Below are 20,159 nucleotides of genomic sequence, written 5' to 3' on the forward strand. Positions count from 1 at the left end.
ACTTCATTTATTGTGTTGTTCATCATTGTTTGCTCTTTAGTTCTTCTAGGTCCTTGTTAAAGATTTCTTGTATTTTCTCCATTCCATTTTCCAAGATTTTGTATCATCTTTACTATCATTACTCTGAATTCTTTTTCAGGTAGACTGAGTATTTCCTCTTCATTTGTTTGGTTTGGTGGGGTTTTACCTTGCTCCTTCATCTGCTGCATATTTCTCTGTCTTCGCATTTTGCTTAACTTATTGTGTTTGGACTCCTTTTCTCAGGCTGCAGGTTCATAGTTCCCATTGTTTTGGTATCTTCCCCCAGTGGGTAAGGCTGGTTCAGTGGCTTGTGTAGGCTTCTTGGTGGAGGGGACTGGTGCCTGTGTTCTGATGGATGGGGCTGGATCTTGTCTTTCTTATCAGCAGGGCCTTGTCAAGTGGTGTGTTTTGGGGTGTCTGTGAACTTACTATGATTTTGGGCAGCCTCTTTGTTAATGGGTGGCGTTGTGTTCCTGTGTTCCTGCTAGTTGTTTACCATCGGGCATCCAGCACTGGAGCTTGCTGACCATTGGGTGGAGCTCGGTCTTACTGTTGAGAGAGAGATCTCTGTGAGAGCTCTCGCCAATTGATATTACTTGGGGCTGGGAGGTCTCAGATGGTCCAATGTCCTGAACTCAGCTCTCCCACCTTAGAGGCTCAGGCCTGACACCAGGACAGGGAACCAAGACCCTGTCAGCCACATAGCCCAGAAGAAAATGGAGAAAATTAATTAATTAATTAATATAAAATTATTAAAAGAAAAAAGTTGCTAAAATAAAAAAGTAATAATAAAAGAAAAGAGAGCAACGACACCAATAAAAAAATCCACCAATGATAACAAGTGCTAAAAACTATACTATGATAAACGTAAAAATCAGAAAAAAGTCAGTCTCATACAGCAAACCCCAAGTCTACAGTTGCTCCCAAAGTACACCACCTAATTTTGGCTTGATTATTTGTATATTCAGGTATTCCACAGATGCAGGGTGTGTCAAGTTGATTGTGGGGATTGAATCTGCTGCTCCTGAGACTTGGAGTAATTTCCCTTTCTCTTCTTTGTTCACACAGCTCCTGGTGTTCAGCTTTCATTTTGGCCCCACCTCTGTTTGTAGGCCACCCTCAGACATCTGCTCACTGCCCAGACAGGAGGAGGTTAAGTCAGCAGCTGATTAGGGGGCTCTGGCTCACTCATGCCAGGGGGAGGGAGGGGTACAGTAGTTATAATTGGAATGCGGGGCAAGCCTGCAGTCCAGAGCCCCATGTGAAGTTGCAACAGGCTGAGGTGCATGGTGTGTTCTCCCAGGGAAATTGTCCCTGGATCACAGGACCCTGGCAGTGGTGGGTTGCACAGGCTCCCGGAGCAGGGTTGTGGATAGTGACCTGTGCTTGCACACAGGATTCTTGGTGGCTGCAGCAGCAGCATTAGCATTTCATGTCCATCTCTGGAGACTGAGCTGATAGCCACGGCTTGCTCCCATCTCTGGAGCTCGTTTAGCCAGTGCTCTGCCTTCTGTGGGTTGACAGAGAAGGAATCCCCTCTCCTTGCACACCCCGAAATCATGGTCTCTTGCCTCTTATGCAGGTCCATACTTTTTCCCAGACTCCCTCCCCGTTAACTGTGGTGCCCTAGCCCCCCCTTCAGGCTGTGTTCACGCCGCCAATCCCAGTCCTCTCCCTGGGATCTGACCTCTGAAGCCTGAGCCTCAGCTCCCAGCACACCCCCTGGCAGGTGAGCAGACAAGCCTCTCAGCCTGGTGAGTGCTGGTCAGCACCAATCCTCTGTGTGGGAATCTCTCCACTTTGCCCTCTGCACTACTGTTGCTGCGCTCTCTTCCGTGGCTCCAAAGCTTTCCCCCCACCCACCCCCATCTCCGCCAGTGAAGGGACTTCCTAGTGTGTGAAAACTTTCCCTCCTTCACAGCTGCTTCCCAGAGGTGCAGGTCCCGTCCCTATTCTTTTGTCTCTGTTTTTTCTTTTTTCTTTTGCCCTACCCAGGATTTTCTTGCCTTTTGGGAAATCTGAGGTCTTCTGCCAGTGTTCAGTAGGTGTTCTGTAGGAGTTGTTCCACATGTAGATGCATTTTTGATGTATTTGTAGGGAAGAAGGTGATCTCCACATCTTACTCCTCCACCATCTTGAAGGTCTCCCCACTTGGATGTATTTAATTGTACTCAACAAACTTTGGATCATTGAATACCTCTTGTGCCAGATGATTCTCAGCATTTGGTGGGTATGTGCAGGGATGGAGAGATGGTGACTGACTGGAAGTTTTCATATGAAGTTCTGAAAATTATGGATATGTCTGGAGAAGCTTATTGCCCCCACTATTAAGGCAAAACTCCGAGAAAAATTTATATGGCAATGGCTAGAGCTCAGGGTAGTGCTGCTTTTCTCCATTCTGAAGGCTTATTAGCACTTTTTTAAAAATGTGAATATCTGGGTGGATTTTGTATATTTTTAATTCACATCATACACCAGAAGTCTTTAAACTTTGAGAATCATAAAGTTTACCTGGAAGCATGTGAGAATGCAGTTAGCTTTGTCTTATACTTAGATTTTCTATTAATAGATCTAGGTGGGGCCTAGAGATCTAATTTTTAATAAGTACTGTCTAGGTGATTCTTATGTGGGTGGTCCTGAATTTTGCATTCAGAAAGCTTGCTTAGTGGACAATTTCCACTCCAGTGTAGAAACTGCACAAATTTAAAGCATTTAATAAAACTCTATTGGGCATCCTTATACTGTGCTAGGATTCAGGGATATAAAGTTAAATATAGCTAGTAGAGGGAGAGTATAAACACATACATGCACAAATGCACACACACCCCAAAACATACTGTAATATAGAATTATGTTCATCAAATATGTGTATAAGAAAGTCACAGACCCAGAAGTAGGGAAAGTAAACTTGAGAAAACATGAGGGCTGGGCTTCCCTGGTGGCGCCGTGGTTGAGAGGCTGCCTGCCAATGCAGGGGACACAGGTTCATGCCCCGGTCTGGGTAGATCCCACATGCCATGGAGCGGCTAGGCCCATGAGCCGTGGCCACTGAGCCTGCACGTGAGGCTCATATTAATTAGGAATAAAGGAGTTCAGATAACCCAGGACAATCTACAACTTCAAGGTAATCTTTTGAGCAAACTCCTACTGCAGAAACAAGGTGATTATTAAAGAATATGAGATGAGAGCTTCTGGACAAGTGGCATTTTTTTCCATTCCAAATATATGGTGAGGAGTCTTTCATCTGCAGGAGCAGGGCATCACCTGTAACTTTTTCACCTGGTTCTCAGACCATAGCCTCTCAGGATCTGACAAGATTGTTCTTATTAAAGGAAAAATGTGGCCCAACTCCTACAACCACCTGCTATGTGAAGGGAAATCAGACTACTTTCAGAAGGGTAGCCCAGGGACACACTCAAGGCTATTTTGGTACTAGTCTGGTTAACTCCTACTTCTGGAAATTATCCCTGCTCCAGGGATATTTTTATTACCTTCCACTTATTGTTACACCTGTGCTTGACCAACAGTGATGTTTATGTGCTGGCGTTTCTGCATCTTGGCTCCTCTGGACTGCCAGTGCTCTCAACTTCAATAATGTAGCTTCTATGGCCATGGCCATCACTTTGCTTAACCCAAGAAAATGATGCTAAAGACTGCGCTGCTTTCATCTACATTGCTTGAGCATTTGTTTTTGTCAGGGCCTTCCTACTTGCTTTTGATATATGTACTCGTGAGTCATGTTTGAAGAGAGCAAGTATATCTTCAAGAAACACAACCTCAACAACAATAAAAACCTGGGTTCATGCTTGCTGTCTGTGGCAAACTGTTCATCTTCAAGTAGGTCCAGTGGGTGTTCCATAGCCCTATCACCTCTGCTTGGCCACTGACACCTGGATTTTCATATTTGGCCAGGAGCCTATTTCACCCACCCAGCTGCTGAGTACCTGGAAAAACAGGAGTATAAACAGCAGAGACCTGCTGAGTATGTATGAAATAAAGGGGGAAATGTAAAAGGTCTCCAAATTTACCCAAGTATACAGTTTTTCCTGGTCTTCTGCTACTTACAAGTTTTCATGAAGACCTTTGCCATGCTTTACCTTTTTATGGCCAGCCTTTTGGATAATCTATGTCCATACCACCAACAATCCTTTTGTCTGGTTTCTAGTTATCAAGTACCTCCAGAACTGTTTTGTGGACTCAGGGTGCCTGCCAATCACTAGAAAACTCCTCTACTGTACCCCTCTCCCTGTCACTCAGGAATCGAACCTAATATAAGACAGGTGATTGGGCTGGCAGGTGTGGCCCAATCCTCACAGCAAGCGCAAATATGGTATCCTTTCTGAAAATGAAGTGTTCTTAGCCACAATGATCTCATCATGCCCAGGTGACCAAGTGCTCTGTGAAATGCTAGGAGGGAAAAAGAAGACATTTTTCATTTTTAGGCTTACATCATATTCCAACACCTCTCTTCTCTCTCCTTCCCACCTCCATTTCTTTTTTAAAGACTCTAGGGGCCAAAAACAGAAAGCAGAACAATTAGAAAAGCAGACTCTCTTTTTTTTTTTTTTTGATAAATCAATGCATTTAATATAAAATGGGCTCATAAAAATATAAAAGATGAGTAAATGTAAAACATAATTTAGGAATTATTTATAAGTATGGTATAAAAATCCAGAATCCATAAAGGAAAAAAACTGGTACATTTGTCAGTAAAATTTCTAAAATATGTGTGCAACAAAAGTATCATTACAAAGTCAAAAGACCAACAAAATAAGACAAAAAAACGCAAATCTCATGACAGAAAAAGGCCTTAGTACACAAATAATTCTTACAATGCTCTTAGAAAAAGGCTAATCAAAAATTTGGAAAGTTGGTACAAAACTAGAATTACAAATGACCAACAAAAAAGGAAGACCCTCAAACTCAAAAATAAGAAAATTAAAATGGGAAGCCATTTTTAGCTGATCCAGTTGGCAAAGATTTGTTTTTTTGTTTGTTTTTTTATTCTTGAATTTTATTTTATTCATTTATTTTTTATACAGCAGGTTCTTATTAGTTATCTATTTTATACATATTAGTGTATATATGTCAATCCCAATCTCCCAATTCATCCCACCACCACCTCCACCACTCCTGCTTTCCCCCACTTGGTGTCCATATGCTTGTTCTCTCCATATGTGTCTCTATTTCTACCTTGCAAACCAGTTCATGTGTACCATTTTTCTAGATTCCACATAAATGTGTTAATATACGATATTTGTTTTCCTCTTTCTGACTTACTTCACTCTGTATAACAGTCTCTAGGTCCATCCATGTCTCTGCAAATGACTGAATTCCATTCTTTTTATGGCTGAATAATATTCCATTGTATATATGTACCACATCTTCTTTATCCATTCGTTTGTCAATGGGCATTTAGGTTGCTTTCATGACCTGGCTATTGTAAATAGTGCTGCAATGAACATTGGGGTGCATGTGTCCTTTCAAATTATGGTTTTCTCTGGGTACATGCCCAGTAGTGGGATTGCTGTGTCATATGGTAATTCTATTTTTAGTTTTTTAAGGAACCTCCATACTGTTCTCCATAGTGGCTGTATCAATTTACATTCCCACCAACAGTGCAAGAGTGTTTCCTTTTCTCCGCACCCTCTCCAGCATTTGTTGTTTCTAGATTTTCTGATGATGTCCATTCTAACTGGTTGGATGTGATACCTCATTGTAGTTTTGATTTGCCTTTCTCTAATAATTAGCCTTGTTGAGCACCTTTTCATGTGCCTGTTGGCCATCTGTATGTCTCTTTGGAGAAATGTCTGCTTAGGTCTTCTGCCCATTTTTTGATTGGGTTGTTTGTTTTTTTATGTTGAGCTGCATGAGCTGCTTGTATATTTTGGAGATTAATCCTTTGTCAGTTGCTTCATTTGCGAATATTTTCTCCCATTCTGAGGGTTGTCTTTTTGTCTTGTTTATGGTTTCCTTTGCTGTGCAAAAGCTTTGAAGTTTCATTAGGTCCCATATGTTTTTTTTTGTTTATATTTTCATTATTCTAGGAGGAGGATCAATAAAGATCTTGCTGTGATTTATGTCATAGAGTGTTCTTCCTATGTTTTCCTTTAAAAGTTTTATAGTGTCCAGTCTTATATTTAGGTCTTTAATCCATTTTGAGTTTGTTTTTGTGTGTGGTGTTAGGGAGTGTTCTAATTTCATCCTTTTACATGTAGCTCTCCAGTTTTCCTAACATCACTTATTGAAGAGGCTGTCTTTTCTCCATTGTATATTCTTGCATCCTTTGTCATAGATTAGTTGACCATATGTGCATGGGTTTATCTCTGGGGTTTCTATCCTGTCCCATTGATCAATATTTCTGTTTTTGTGACAGTACCATATTGTCTTGATTTGTAGGTAGTATAAAGCTACTATACTAGCTTTGTAGTATAAACTGAAGTCGGGGATTCCTCCAGCTCCATTTTATTCCCTCAAGATTGCTTTGGCTATTCAGGGCCTTTTATGTATCCACACAAATTAAAATTTATTTTTCTAGTTCCTTAAACAATGCCATTGGGTATTTGTTAGGAATTGCATTGAATCTGTAGATTGCTTTGGGTAGTATGGTCATTTTCACAATATTCATTCTTCCAGTCCAAGAACATGGTATGTCCCTTCATTTGTTTGTATCATCTTTGATTTCTTTTGTCAGTGTCTTATAGTTTTCTGCATACAGGTCTTTTACCTCCTTCGGTAGATTTATTCCTGCGTATTTTATTCTTTTTCTTGCAATGGTAAATGGAAGTGTTTCCTTAATTTTTTTCAGATTTTTCATCATTAGTGTATAGGAATGCAAGATATTTCTGTGCATTAATTTTCTACCCTGCAACTTTACCAAATTCATTGATTAGCTCTAGTAGTTTTCTGGTGGCATCTTTAGGATTTTCTACATGTAGTATCATGTCATCTGCAAACAGTGACAGTTTTACTTCTTCTTTTCCAATTTGTATTCTTTTATTTCTTTTTCTTCTCTGATTGCCATAGCTAGGACTTCCAAAACGTTGTTGTATGATAGTGGTGAGAGTGGACATCCTTGTCTTGTTCCTGATCCTAGAGGAAACGCTTTCAGTTTTTCACCATTGAGAATGATGTTGGCTGTGGGTTTGTCATATAATGTCTTTATTATATTGAGGTAGGTTCCCTCTATGCCCACTTTCTGGAGAGTTTTTATCATAAATGGGTGATGAATTTTGTCAAAATATTTTTATGCATCTATTGAGATAATCATATGGTTTTTATTCTTCAGTTTGTTAAAATGGTGTATCACATTGATTGATTTGCATATATTGAAGAATCCTTGCATCCCTGAGATAAATGTCACTTGATCATTGTGTATGATCCTTATAGTGTGTTTTTGGATTCTATTTGCTAGTATTTTGTTGAGGATTTTTGCACCTATATTCATCAGTGATATTGGTCTGTAATTTTCTTTTTTTGTAGTATCTTTTCCTGGTTTTGGTATCAGGGTGTTGGTGGCCTCGTACAATGAGTTTGGGAGTGCTCCTTCCTCTGCAATTTTTTGGAAGAGTTTGAGAAGGATGGGTGTTAACTCTTCTCTGAATGTTTGATAGATTTCCCCTGTGAAGCCATCTGGGTCCTGGACTTTGGTTTGTTGGAAGATTTTTAATCACAGTTTCAATTTCAGTGCTTGCATTTGTTCTGTTCATATTTTCTATTTCTTGCTGGTTCAGTCTTGGAAAGTCGTGCTTTTCTAAGATCTTTTCCATTTCTTCCAGGTTGTCCATTTTATTTGCATATAGTTGCTTGTAGTAGTCTCTCATGGTCCTTTTCATTTCTGCAGTGTCAGTTGTTACTTATCCTTTTTCATTTCTAATTCTGTTGATTTGAGTCTTCTCCCTTGTTTTCCTCAGGAGTCTGGCTAATGGCTTATCAATTCTGTTTATCTTCTCAATGAACCTTCTTTTAGTTTTATTGATATTTCCTATTGTTTCCTTTGTTTCTTTTTCATTTATTTCTGATCTGATTTTTATGATTTCTTTTCTTCTGCTAACTTTGTGTATTTTTTTTTCTTCTTTCTCTAATTGCTTTAGGTGTAAGCTTAAGTTGTGTATTTGAGATTTTTCTTGTTTTTTGAGGTAGGATTATATTGCTCTAAACTTTCCTCTTGGAACTGCTTTTGCTGCATCCCATAGGTTTTGGATTGTCATGTTTTTGTTGTCATTTGTCTCTAGGTATTTTTGGATTTCCTCTTTGATTTCTTCAGTGATCTCTTGGTTATTTAGTAATGTATTGTTTAGCCTCCATGTGTTTGTGTTTTTTACTTTTTTTCATTGTTATTTATTTCTAATCTCATAGCATTGTGGTCAGAGAAAATGCTTGATATGATCTCAATTTTCTTAAATTTACTGAGGCTTGATTTGTGACCCAAGATGTGATCTATCCTGGAGAATGTTTTGTGTGCACTTGAGAAGAAAGTGTAATCTGCTCTTTTCAGGTGGAATGTCCTATAAGTATCAATTAAGTCCATCTGGTATAATGTGTTATTTAAAGCTTGTGTTTCCTTATTTATTTGCATTTTGGATGAACTGTCCATTGGTATAAGTGAGGTGTTAAAATCCCCCACGATTATTGTGTTACTGTTGATTTCCTCTTTGATAACTGTTAGTTTTTGCCTTATGTACTGAGGTGCTCCTATGTTGGGTGCATATATATTTATAATTGTTACATATTCTTCTTGGATTGATCCCTTGATCATGTAGTGTCCTTCCTTGTCTCTTGGAACATTCTTTATTTTATAGTCTATTTTATCTGATATGAGTATTGCTACTCCAGCTTCCTTTTGATTGCCATTTGCATGGAATATCTTTTTCCATCCCCTCGCTTTTGGTCTCTTTGTGTCCCTAGGTCTGAAGTGAGTCTCTTGTAGACAGCATATATACGGGTCTTTTTTTGTATCCATTCAGTGAGCTAGTGTATTTTGGGTTGAGCATTTAATCCATTTACATTTAAGGTAATTATCAATATGTATGTTCCTATTACCATTTTCTTAATTGTTTTGGGATTGTTTTTGTAGGTCCTTTTCTTCTCTTGTGTTTTCCACTTAGAAAAGTTCCTTTAGCATTTGGTGTAGAACTGGTTTGGTGGTTCTGAATTCTTGTCTGGAAAGTTATTGATTTCTCCATCAAATCTGAATGAGATCCTTGCTGGATAGAGTAATCTTGGTTTTCTGTTCTCCCTTTCATCACTTTATTGTGCCACTCCCTTCTGGTTTGTAGAGTTTCTGCTGAGAAATCCGCTGTTAACCTTATGGAAGTTTCCTTGTTTGTTACTTGTCATTTTTACCTTGCTGCTTTTAATAATTTTTCTTTGTCTTTGATTTTTGTCAGTTTGATTACTATGTGTCTTGGCGTGTTTCTCCTTGGGTTTATCCTGCCTGAGACTCTCTGTGCTTCCTGGCTTTGGGTGGCTATTTCCTTACCCATGTTATGGAATGTGTCCACTATAGTCTCTTCAAATATTTTCTCGGGTCCTTTCTCTCTCTCTCTTCTCCTTCTGGCACCCCCATAATGCCAATGTGGTGTGTTTAATATTGTCCCAGAGGTCTCTTAGTCTGTCTTCATTCATTTTCATTCTTTTTTCTTTATTCTGTTTCACAGCAGTGATTTTCACCAATCTGTGTTCCAGGTCACTTATCTGTTCATCTGCCTCAGTTATTCTGCTATTGATTCCTTTTAGTGTATTGTTCATTTCAGTTATTGTGTTGTTCATCTCTGTTTGTTTGTTCTTTGATTCTTCTAGGTCTTTGTTAAACATTCCTTGCACCTTCTTGATCTTTGCTTCCATTCTCTTTCTGAGGTCCTGCATCATCTTCACTACCATTATTCTGAATATTTTTTTCTGAAAACTTGCTTATCTCCACTTCATTTAGTTGTTTTTCTGGGGTTTTATCTTGTTCCTTCGTTTTGTACCTAGTCCTCTGCCTTTTCATTTTGTCTATCTTTGAATGCGGTTTTCATTCCACAGGCTGCTGGATTGTTATTCTTGCTTCTGTTGTCTGCCTTCTGGTGGATGAGGCTATCTAAGAGGCTAGTGCAAGCTTCCTGATGGTAGGAACTGGTGGTGGGTATAGCTTGCTGTTTCTGTGGTGGATAGAGCTCAGTAAAACTTTAATCCACTTGTCTGCTGATGGATGGGACTGAGTTCCCTTGCTGTGGGTTTTTTGGCATAGGGCAACCCAGTACTGGAGGATACAGGCTCTTTGGTGGGGCTAATGGCGGACTACAGGTGGTCTCGTGCCAAGGAGTACTTCCCAGAACTTTTGCTGCCAGTGTCCTTGTCCCTGTGGTGAGCCATAGCTGCTCCCCACCTCTGCAGGAGACCCTCCTACACTAGCAGGTAGGTCTGGTTCAGTCTCCCATGGCATCACTGCTCCTTCCCCCTGGATCCTGATGTGCACACTTCTTTGTGTGTGCCCTCCAAGAATGGAGTGTCTGTTTCCTGCAGTCCTGTTGAAGTCCTGCAGTCAAATCCCACTAGCCTTCAAAGTTTGATTCTCTGGGAATTCCTCCTCCCATTGCCCAACCCCCAGGTTGGGAAGCCTGATGCAGCCTTCACTCCAATGGGTGGACTTCTGTGGTATAATTGTTCTCCAGTTTGTAAGTCACCCACTCAGCGGTTCTGGGATTTGATTTTGTTTTGATTGCATCCCTCCTACCATCTCATTGCAGCTTCTCCTTTGTCTTTGGATGTGGGGTATCTTTTTTGGTGAGTTCCAGTGTCTTACTGTCAATGATTGTTGAGCACTTAGTTGTGATTCCAGTGTTCTCGCAAGAGGGCATGAGCACAAGTCCTTCTACTCTACCACCTTGGACCAATCTAGAAAAGCAGACTTTCTAATTTGTTTCTCCTCTTGATTGTGTCCAGATGAAGAGAGGGAGGCTGTCCAGTAAGGTAGACTGTCAGAGTTCTCTGACTCTCTACTATTATGCCCTCTCCCCAAACTCCCTTTCACAAGTTCTACAAAGTTCAAAGGAAGATAGTCCCAGGACTATGGGATGGAAGGACTGAGGTGGTCATGAGTTTCATGGGGCAGAGATTATTTACTGCCCAGTTATGTGCAGTGTTCTTGTAGGGTAATCCTAGCCCCAGTACCACCCTCACCCTTATTTACAACACACACATTCTTTCCTCCCCACTGTGCCCAAATTTCCAAGAAATTTCCCAGATAATTCTTGAACATTAATCTGGAGGGGAGGGAGAAGAAAACATGGGGATGAGCTTCTATTAGAAAGTATAAATAAATTATTTTAAGTAATAAATCTAAAGCTAAAATAAAGTAAATAAAAAGGGTGAATGCATAACTCTAAGGAGTTTATTTATACCACCTTTATTTCTTGAATAATGTAGGGAGTTTGATTATAAAGTGTTGAGAAGATATACTGAGATAGATTAATTCTTTAAAGTTTGATAAAAGCAGGTATAATAATATGCGGGGCAACAGTTGTTACATAATATTTTTAGTATTTAAGCCTCCTCTTTTATGTTCAGAGAAGGATGTAAGGTTTTTCTGACATTTGCATAAGCTCTATCTTTTTCATTTCCAAGTTTAGTTTAGTCATCTTTATTTTTATCTAATGTCATTTAAGAACAGGTTGGAGATACTGAAAATAAATGAGATGCACTATTTTAGATGGTGTCTATTAAAAAAACACCGAGACAATTCTAAAGGAATTCAGATCATAGTCAACTTTTTGGACAGTTTTTTGGTAATATGTTTATAATGTCTACTTGTTTAACTTTGTTTTAACTCAAGGAAACAGCCTCAAAAGAAATTTAACTGATATATAATGCTTTCACTTTCCCTGCTCCTTTTGAAGCAAAGTTGACATAAGTTTGAAGGGAATCCACTAAAATTTCCACATGTATTCAATTCTGCTAAATTTGTGTAGACCTGACATTTAGATGAAGGGAGAGGAGAAAAGAATAGAGCTTTAATGGAAAGCTGCATTACTAAGGTGTTTCATCCAAGATTTTCAGGTTAAGATACTGAATATATCTACAAGGAAAGAAAAACATCTCAAGGATGTATTACTTGCACTTTACAGACATCCAGCTATTTGAAAATTTCTAAGCGATCACATATTCATTCATGTTCTCATTAGTACTATTCACCAGATATTTCTGATCCTTCTCTGAGCACAAGTTTGGTTGCATTTTCCCATCTCCTTTATGTTAAACATGGTCACGTGACTTGCTTTGACGAATGAATCATGACAAAAAGCCATATATGTCACTTATGGGAGGAAGCTTTAAGAGCTAGTGTATAATCAGAACCTCTTTTCTTCTGACATGGCAACCAGCTTCAGATGAGGAGATTCTATTGGCACTGTCCCTGGAGTGAAGAGATGTGGCACAATGTTTCTCTCCTCTACCCCAATCCCCTAACCCCCATAAATATGCAACATGAAACAGAAAAAACCTTTGCTATTTTAGAGCATTACGATTTGCAGGCTGTATTGTTACTGCAGCATAATCTAGCCTGCCATGAGGACAAGAACATCTTTTAGAATTTTTTTTTTATGTCGGATGTTTAAGAATAATTGTGAAAATTCTACATCTTAATCTATGGGTTTTTTGCTGTCTATTTCTTACCTAGCTTTTGATCCTATTGTTTCTGATAGCTAGTCTGGATTTAAATATTTGGAAACTAAATGTTATGTAATCTTACAGGAATGGATTTTAATGTGAATTTCTTATATTTATGTTGTGTACTTAATTTGATTTTTTTTGTCATTTGCTAACATATTGGTCCATCTTCTCCATACTATTACATTATATATACCTAAGGAGAAAGTACAACATATAACTAACTAATCTTTATATATGCCTGTGGTACAAATTCTAGAAATACACATTTGGTGGTATTCAGTAAATTTTTACTGAAATGATAGTGGAGTTAATACTGATGAGAAGTTTGATAATGATAGAGACTCCAAGAAAAGATAATGCTCCAGGAACATGCATGTTCAGAGTGACTGGAGTGCAGTTCAATTTATACAAATAATTAACTGCTTATGTGTTCTAATATTTGAAAATCAGAAGTTAGTTTCAAATTATATAACTAACAACATTCTAGATGTTTTAATTGTATAGAAATACAAAAGTATGAGATAAATCTGAGGTTTAGCAAAAGACATTGTGTTTTTAGGGGGAAATGGTAAATGACCACATTTCAGACGTTTGCTATTTGCTGGTTTTCTTCCTCAGTGAGAGATTTTGGTGGAAGTATATTTTAGTATTTAGAATAAAACTTTTGCTGACTCACATTGTATCATCTTTCTGTTCTTACCATACAATTTTAATTTACATTTTCTGGCCCCAGATAACAGATTCTGAAGTGAAGATTTGGAACTTCTTGATAGGTCTGAGTGTATTTGAATCATTTTTGATGCATATTTCCTGGTAAGATTCAGATACTCATTGATAATTTTGGCATCTCTAGTTTCATGACATTCATAAGTGCTGTCATCACATTCCCTAAATTTGTGCTCACAGAATTTAATGCAGAGAAGCTTTTTAATATTAAAGTGTTAGGATTCATTCACATGAAATTTAATTATTGCTGTTAAATCTTAACTAATAGAATATTTTGTAATTCTTGTTATATTTATGATAGAAGCATCTCCAGTAATTTAGAAGCAATTTTTTCCTACCCAGATCTACATGGCACACAGGTCTACATGTGCTCATAAAATAAATGGGGCAAATGAGCAACTGATTAGAATAACTGTTATTGTAATCATAGTTAAATATGGTTGATTGTTTATTCATTTGACAGTTATTTATTAAATAGTTATATTTAAGACACTATCATGAGCACTATGAGTACATACATTAAAATGACATGATCCCATTCTTACAGAGCTCACTTTGTAGCTGTGGATACATATTGATTATATATTGATACATATTGATTATAATCTATGATGAATGCTATAATATAGAGGTGTGCTGTTGAAACAGAGTAGAAGAAAGGATTAGTTTTGCTACTAAGAACTAATGGAAGGACCATGGAGTGATTCACAGAAAAAGTGATATTGGAATTGGGCATTTAATACAATATTTCATCACTTTTCTCTAATTAAAATATTAGAGCTATTGAACGTAATCACCATATCTACCTTGGATAATTAGAAAACTTTCCTCTAGAAATGAGTTGTGCCTAACTTTTATACCATGTTCTATGCTTTGGAATTTTGGAAGTTTTATCCCTGGGTAAATATTGAAAATATTTAACAATCACAATACCCATTCAGAATGGTTGCTGACATGGTATGGAAAACTCTTGACAGTGCCTGTTAACTCTTTAATTGTAAGATTATGGATGGGTTTGGGTGCATGAAGTTCTCATCTCAAATATAACCAATACTAGTTTCTTCCATTTAGGATATTTGTGAGGATTAAGTGAGATAATGCATGTAAAGCAGTTGATGCAATTAATGGTAGAGTGTATGAATTCAAGAAGTGTTACGTGTTATAATTATTAAGAGTAAATAAGAATAGACTAGACAACAAATTACAGATATATCAAAAAGTGTGACACCTGAAACTAACACAACGTTGTAAATCAGCTATACTTCAATTAAAAAAATAAAAATAAACACTAAAACATGTGGAGTAATTGGGAAAAATTGCAAAAAAAATTACTTTCCAGTGAAGGTCTACTTGAAGGTTTGAAGGAGATGAGAGAGTGTCTGTAAAAAGTCATTATTTGGAAAATATCCAGGCAAAACACTGACAATTCTATTTTTGTGAGGGATAATTATTTTATATTCTAGTTGTTTCTGATTTCAATGATCATCTATGGTGTTAATGTTGATGAACAAACAGGTCTGGGGTGACATGTTAGTATTTGACTCTGGCTGTTTGCAAACTCTTTTATGATTATACTCTATTGTCTAATTGCTTGATTTATTGATGTTTTGATGATATGTTTTCCAGTAACATTTGTGATTGCAGATAAGTATTTCAACTTTGGCTCATTATCATACATTTGCATTTGATTTGTCTGACTGCTGCAGGTGGAAACAATAGGTGATGCATACTGTGTTGCTGCAGGGCTCCACAGAAAAAGCCTCTGCCATGCTAAACCCATTGCTCTGATGGCCCTGAAGATGATGGAACTTTCTGAAGAGGTGCTGACACCTGATGGAAGACCAATTCAGGTAAGCCTCTCAACAGTTTTATTTGAGTAGTAATGTACCTTTAACTGAGGAGGCAGGAAATTCCCTTCTGAATTCTACATACTATAATTTACAGATCTAGATAAGCCAGTTGCTCAAGAAGGAGGGATTACTAGAGATAACTCATAAACACAGGAAATGAACAAATGGAATATGACCCAAAATAGGAAAAGTTGTGTGGAAGACAAATTACTATGGGGACCAAAAAAAAAAGCTAAAGGATTAAACCAAGGAAGGAACCTGCTGTCAGTGACCAATTCAACAACACCAAGCAACAGTGATGGTGAGAGTCAGTTCTGAGAGATAATCCGAAGAGCAAGAAATAAGCAAGAAATTGGAGGACCTGAACAACTTCCTATGGATAGTGTACAGGTGTTCTTATGAAGCCTTAGGTCTCAGGGTTACTACTTTTTTTATTTTTTTTTTACATCTTTATTGGAGTATAATTGCTTTACAATGGTGTGTTAGTTTCTGCTTTATAACAAAGTGAATCAGTTATACATATGTTCCCATATCTTTTCCCTCTTGTGTCTCCCTCCCTCCCACCCTCCCTATCACACCCCTCCAGGTGGTCACAAAGCACCGAGCTGATCTCCCTGTGCTATGTGGCTGCTTCCCACTAGCTATCTGCCTTACGTTTGGTAGTGTATATATGTCCATGCCTTTCTCTCGCTTTGTCACAGCTTACCCTTCCCCCTCTCCATATCCTCAAGTCCATTCTCTAGTATGTCTGTGTCTTGATTCCTGTCTTACCCCTAGGTTCTTCATGACATTTTTTTTTCTTAAATTCCATATATATGTGTTAGCATACAGTATTTGTCTTTCTCTTTCTGAATTACTTCACTCTGTATGAGAGACCCTAGGTCTATCCACCTCATTACAAATAGCTCAATTTCGTTTCTTTTTATGGCTGAGTAATATTCCATTGTATACATGTGCCACATCTTCTTTATCCATTCATCCGATGATGGACACTTAGGTTGTTTCCATCTCTGGGCTATTGTAAATAGAGCTGCATTGAACATTTTGGTATATGACTCTTTTTGAATTATGGTTTTCTCAGGGTATATGCCCAGTAGTGGGATTGCTGGTTCATATGGTAGTTCTATTTGTAGTTTTTTAAGGAGCCTCCATACTGTTCTCCATAGTGGCTGTACCAATTCACATTCCCACCAGCAGTGCAAGAGAGTTCCCTTTTCTCCACACCCTCTCCAGCATTTATTGTTTGTAGATTTTCTGAGGATGGCCATTCTGACTGGTGTGAGATGATATCTCATTGTAGTTTTGATTTGCATTTCTCTAATGATTAATGATGTTGAGCATTCTTTCATGTGTTTGTTGGCAGTCTGTATATCTTCTTTCGAGAAATGTTTATTTAGGTCTTCTGCCCATTTTTGGATTGGGTTGTTTGTTTTTTTCTTATTGAGCTGCTTATAAATTTTGGATATTAATCCTTTGTCAGTTGCTTCATTTGCAAATATTTTCTCCCATTCTGATGGTTGTCATTTTGTCTTATTTATGGTTTCCTTTGCTGTGCAAAACCATTGAAGTTTCATTAGGTCCCATCTGTTTATTTTTATTTCCATTTCTCTAGGAGGTGGGTCAAAAAGGATCTTGCTGTGATTTATGTCATAGAGTGTTCTGCCTATGTTTTCCTCTAAGAGTTTGATAGTTTCTGGCCATACATTTAGGTCTTTAATCCATTTTGAGCTTATTTTTGTGTATGGGGTTAGGGAGTGATCTAAACTCATACTTTTACATGTATGTGTCCAGTTTTCCCAGCACCACTTATTGAAGAGGGTGTCCTTTCTCCACTGTAGATTCCTGCCTCCTTTATCAAACATAAGGTGACCATATGTGCATGGGTTTATCTCTGGGCTTTCTCTCCTGTTCCATTGATCTATCTTTCTGTTTTTGTGCCAGTACCATACTGTCTTGATTACTGTAGCTTTGTCGTATAGTATGAGATCAGGGAGCCTGATTCCTCCAGCTCGGTTTTTTGTTCTCAAGATTACTTTTTCTATTCGGGGTCTTTTGTGTTTCCATACAAATTGTGAAATTTTTTGTTTTAGTTCTGTTAAAAATGCCAGGGGTAGTTTGATAGGTATTGCATTGAATCTGTAGATTACTTTGGGTAGTAGAGTCATTTTCACAATGTTGATTCTTCCAATCCAAGAACATGGGATATCTCTCCATCTATTTGTATCAACTTTAATTTCTTTAATCAGTGTCTTATAATTTTCTGCATACAAGTCTTTTGTCTCCTTAGGTAGGTTTATTCCTAGATATTTTATTCTTTTTGTTGCAATGGTAAATGGGAATGTTTTCTTGATTTCACTTTCAGATTTTTCATCATTAGTATAAAGGAATGACAGAGATTTCTGTGCATTAATTTTGTATCCTGCTACTTACCAAATTCATTGATTAGCTCTAGTAGTTTTCTGGTAGCATCTTTAGGATTCTCTATGTATAGTTTCATGTCATTTGCAAACAGTGACAAATCTTTTCTGATTTGGATTCCTTTTATTTCCCTTTCTTCTCTGATTGCTGTGGCTAAAACTTCCAAAACTTTGTTGAATAAGAGCGGTGGGAGTGGGCAACCTTGTCTTGTTCCTGATCTTAGTGGAAATGCTTTCAGTTTTTCTCCATTGAGGACGATGTTCGCTGTGGGTTTGTCATATATGGCCTTTATTATGTTGAGGAAAGTTCCCTCTATGCCTACTTTCTACAGGGTTTTTATCATAAATGGGTGTTGAATTTTGTCGGCTCTACATCTATTGAGATGATCTTATAATTTTTCTCCTTCAGTTTGTTAATATGGTGTATCACGTGATTGATTTGCATATATTGAAGAATCCTTGCATTCCTGGAATAAACCCCAGTTGATCATGCTGTATGATCCTTTTAATGTGTTGTTGGATTCTGTTTGCTAGTATTTTGTTGAGGATTTTTGCATGTATGTTCATCAGTGATATTGGCCTGTAGTTTTCTTTCTTTGTGACATCCTTGCCTGGTTTTGGTATCAGGGTGATGATGGCCTCGTAGAATAAGTTTGGGAGTGTTCCTCCCTCTGCTATATTTTGCAAGAGTTTGAGAAGGATAGGTGTTAGCTCTTCTCTAAATGTTTGATAAAATTCGCCTGTGAAGCCATCTGGTCCTGGGCTTTTGTTTGTTAGAAGATTTTTAATCACAGTTTCAATTTCAGTGCCTGTGATTGCTCTGTTCATATTTTCTATTTCTTCCTGATTCAGTCTGGGCAGGCTGTGCATTTCTAAGAATTTGTCCATTTCTTCCAGGTTGTCCATTTTATTGGCATAGAGTTGCTTGTAGTAATCTCTCATGATCTTTTGTATTTCTGCAGTGTCAGTTGTTACTTCTCCTTCTTCATTTCTAATTCTACTGATTTGAGTCTTCTCACTTTTTTTCTTGATGAGTCTGGCTAATGGTTTATCAAGTTGGTTTATCTTCTCAAAGAACCAGCTTTTAGTTTTATTGATCTTTACTATTGTTTCCTTCATTTGTTTTTCATTTATTTCTTATCTGATTTTTATGACTTCTTTCCTTCTGCTTACTTTGGGGTTTTTTGTTCTTCTTTCTCTAATTGCTTTAGCTGCAAGGTTAGGTTGTTTATTCGAGATGTTTCCTGTTTCTTAAGGTAGGATTGTATTGCTATAAACTTCCCTCTTAAAACTGCTTTTGCTGCATCCCATAGGTTTTGGGTCGTCGTGTCTCCATTGTCATTTGTTTCTAGATACTTTTTTATTTTCGCTTTGATTTCTTCAGTAATCACTTTGTTATTAAGTAATGTATTGTTTAGCCTACATGTGTTTGTATTTTTTACAGATCTTTTCCTGTAATTGATATCATGTCTCATAGCATTGTGGTAAGAAAAGAAACTTGATACAATTTCAATTTTCTTAAATTTACCAAGGCTTGATTTGTGACCCAAGATATGATCTATCCTGGAGAATGTTCCATGAGCACTTGAGAAAAATGTGTATTCTGTTGTTTTTGGATGGAATGTCCTATAAATATCAATTAAGTCCATCTTGTGAAATGTATCATTTAAAGCTTGTGTTTCCTTATTTATTTTCATTTTGGATGATCTGTCCATTGGTGAAAGTGGGGTGTTAAAGTCCCCTACTATGAATGTGTTACTGTTGATTTCCCCCTTTATGGCTGTTAGGATTTGCCTTATGTATTGAGGTGCTCCTATGTTGGGTGCATAAATATTTACAACTGTTATATCTTCTTCTTGGATCAATTCCTTGATCATTATATAGTGTCCTTCTTTGTCTCTTCTAATAGTCTTTATTTTAAAGTCAATTTTGTCTGATATGAGAATTGCTACTCCAGCTTTCTTTGGTTTCCGTTTTCATGGAATGCCTTTTTCCATCCCCTTACTTTCAGTCTGTATGTGTCTCTAGGTCTGAAGTAGTTCTCTTGTAGACAGCATATATATGGGTCTTGTTTTTGTATCCATTCAGCCAATCTGTGTCTTTTGGTGGGAGCGTTTGGTCCATTTACATTTAAGGTAATTATCGAAATGTATGTTCTTATTCCCATTTACTTAATTGTTTTGGGTTCATTATTGTAGATCTTTTCCTTTTCTTGTGTTTCTTGCCTAGAGAAGTTCCTTTACTATTTGTTGTAAAGCTGGTTTGGTGGTGCTGTACTCTCGCAGCTTTTGCAGCCTTTGTAAAGGTTTTAATTTCTTCATCAAGTCTGAATGAGATCCTTGCTGGGTAGAGTAATCTTGGTTGCAGGTTCTTCTCCTTCATCACCTTAAATATGTCTTGTGAGTCCCTTCTGGCTTGCAGAGTTTCTGCTAAAAGGTCAGCTGTTAACCTTATGGGGATTCCCTTGTGTGTTATTTTTCTCTTGCTGCTTTTA

The 20,159-nt window shown here is 37.7% G+C and overlaps 1 protein-coding gene across 1 annotated transcript in view; it reads left to right on the forward strand.

Annotated features, from left to right (window-relative positions):
- The window catches only part of LOC149748799 (guanylate cyclase soluble subunit alpha-2), a 71,187-nt gene extending 51,797 nt beyond the window's left edge, over positions 1-19,390 (forward strand). Inside the window, exon 2 of the mRNA XM_089915485.1 lies at positions 15,105-19,390. Within this exon, the coding sequence (XP_089771611.1) occupies positions 15,105-15,278 (174 nt within the window). The 3' untranslated portion in view covers positions 15,279-19,390. The remainder of the gene's footprint in view (positions 1-15,104) is intronic.
- The last annotated feature ends 769 nt before the right edge of the window (positions 19,391-20,159 follow it).

Source organism: Delphinapterus leucas, chromosome 7 (genome assembly GCF_059928025.1).
Source record: "Delphinapterus leucas isolate spDelLeu-1000000601 "Yukka" chromosome 7, BTC_Dleu_Yukka2, whole genome shotgun sequence".
Taxonomy (NCBI): Eukaryota; Metazoa; Chordata; class Mammalia; order Artiodactyla; family Monodontidae; genus Delphinapterus; species Delphinapterus leucas.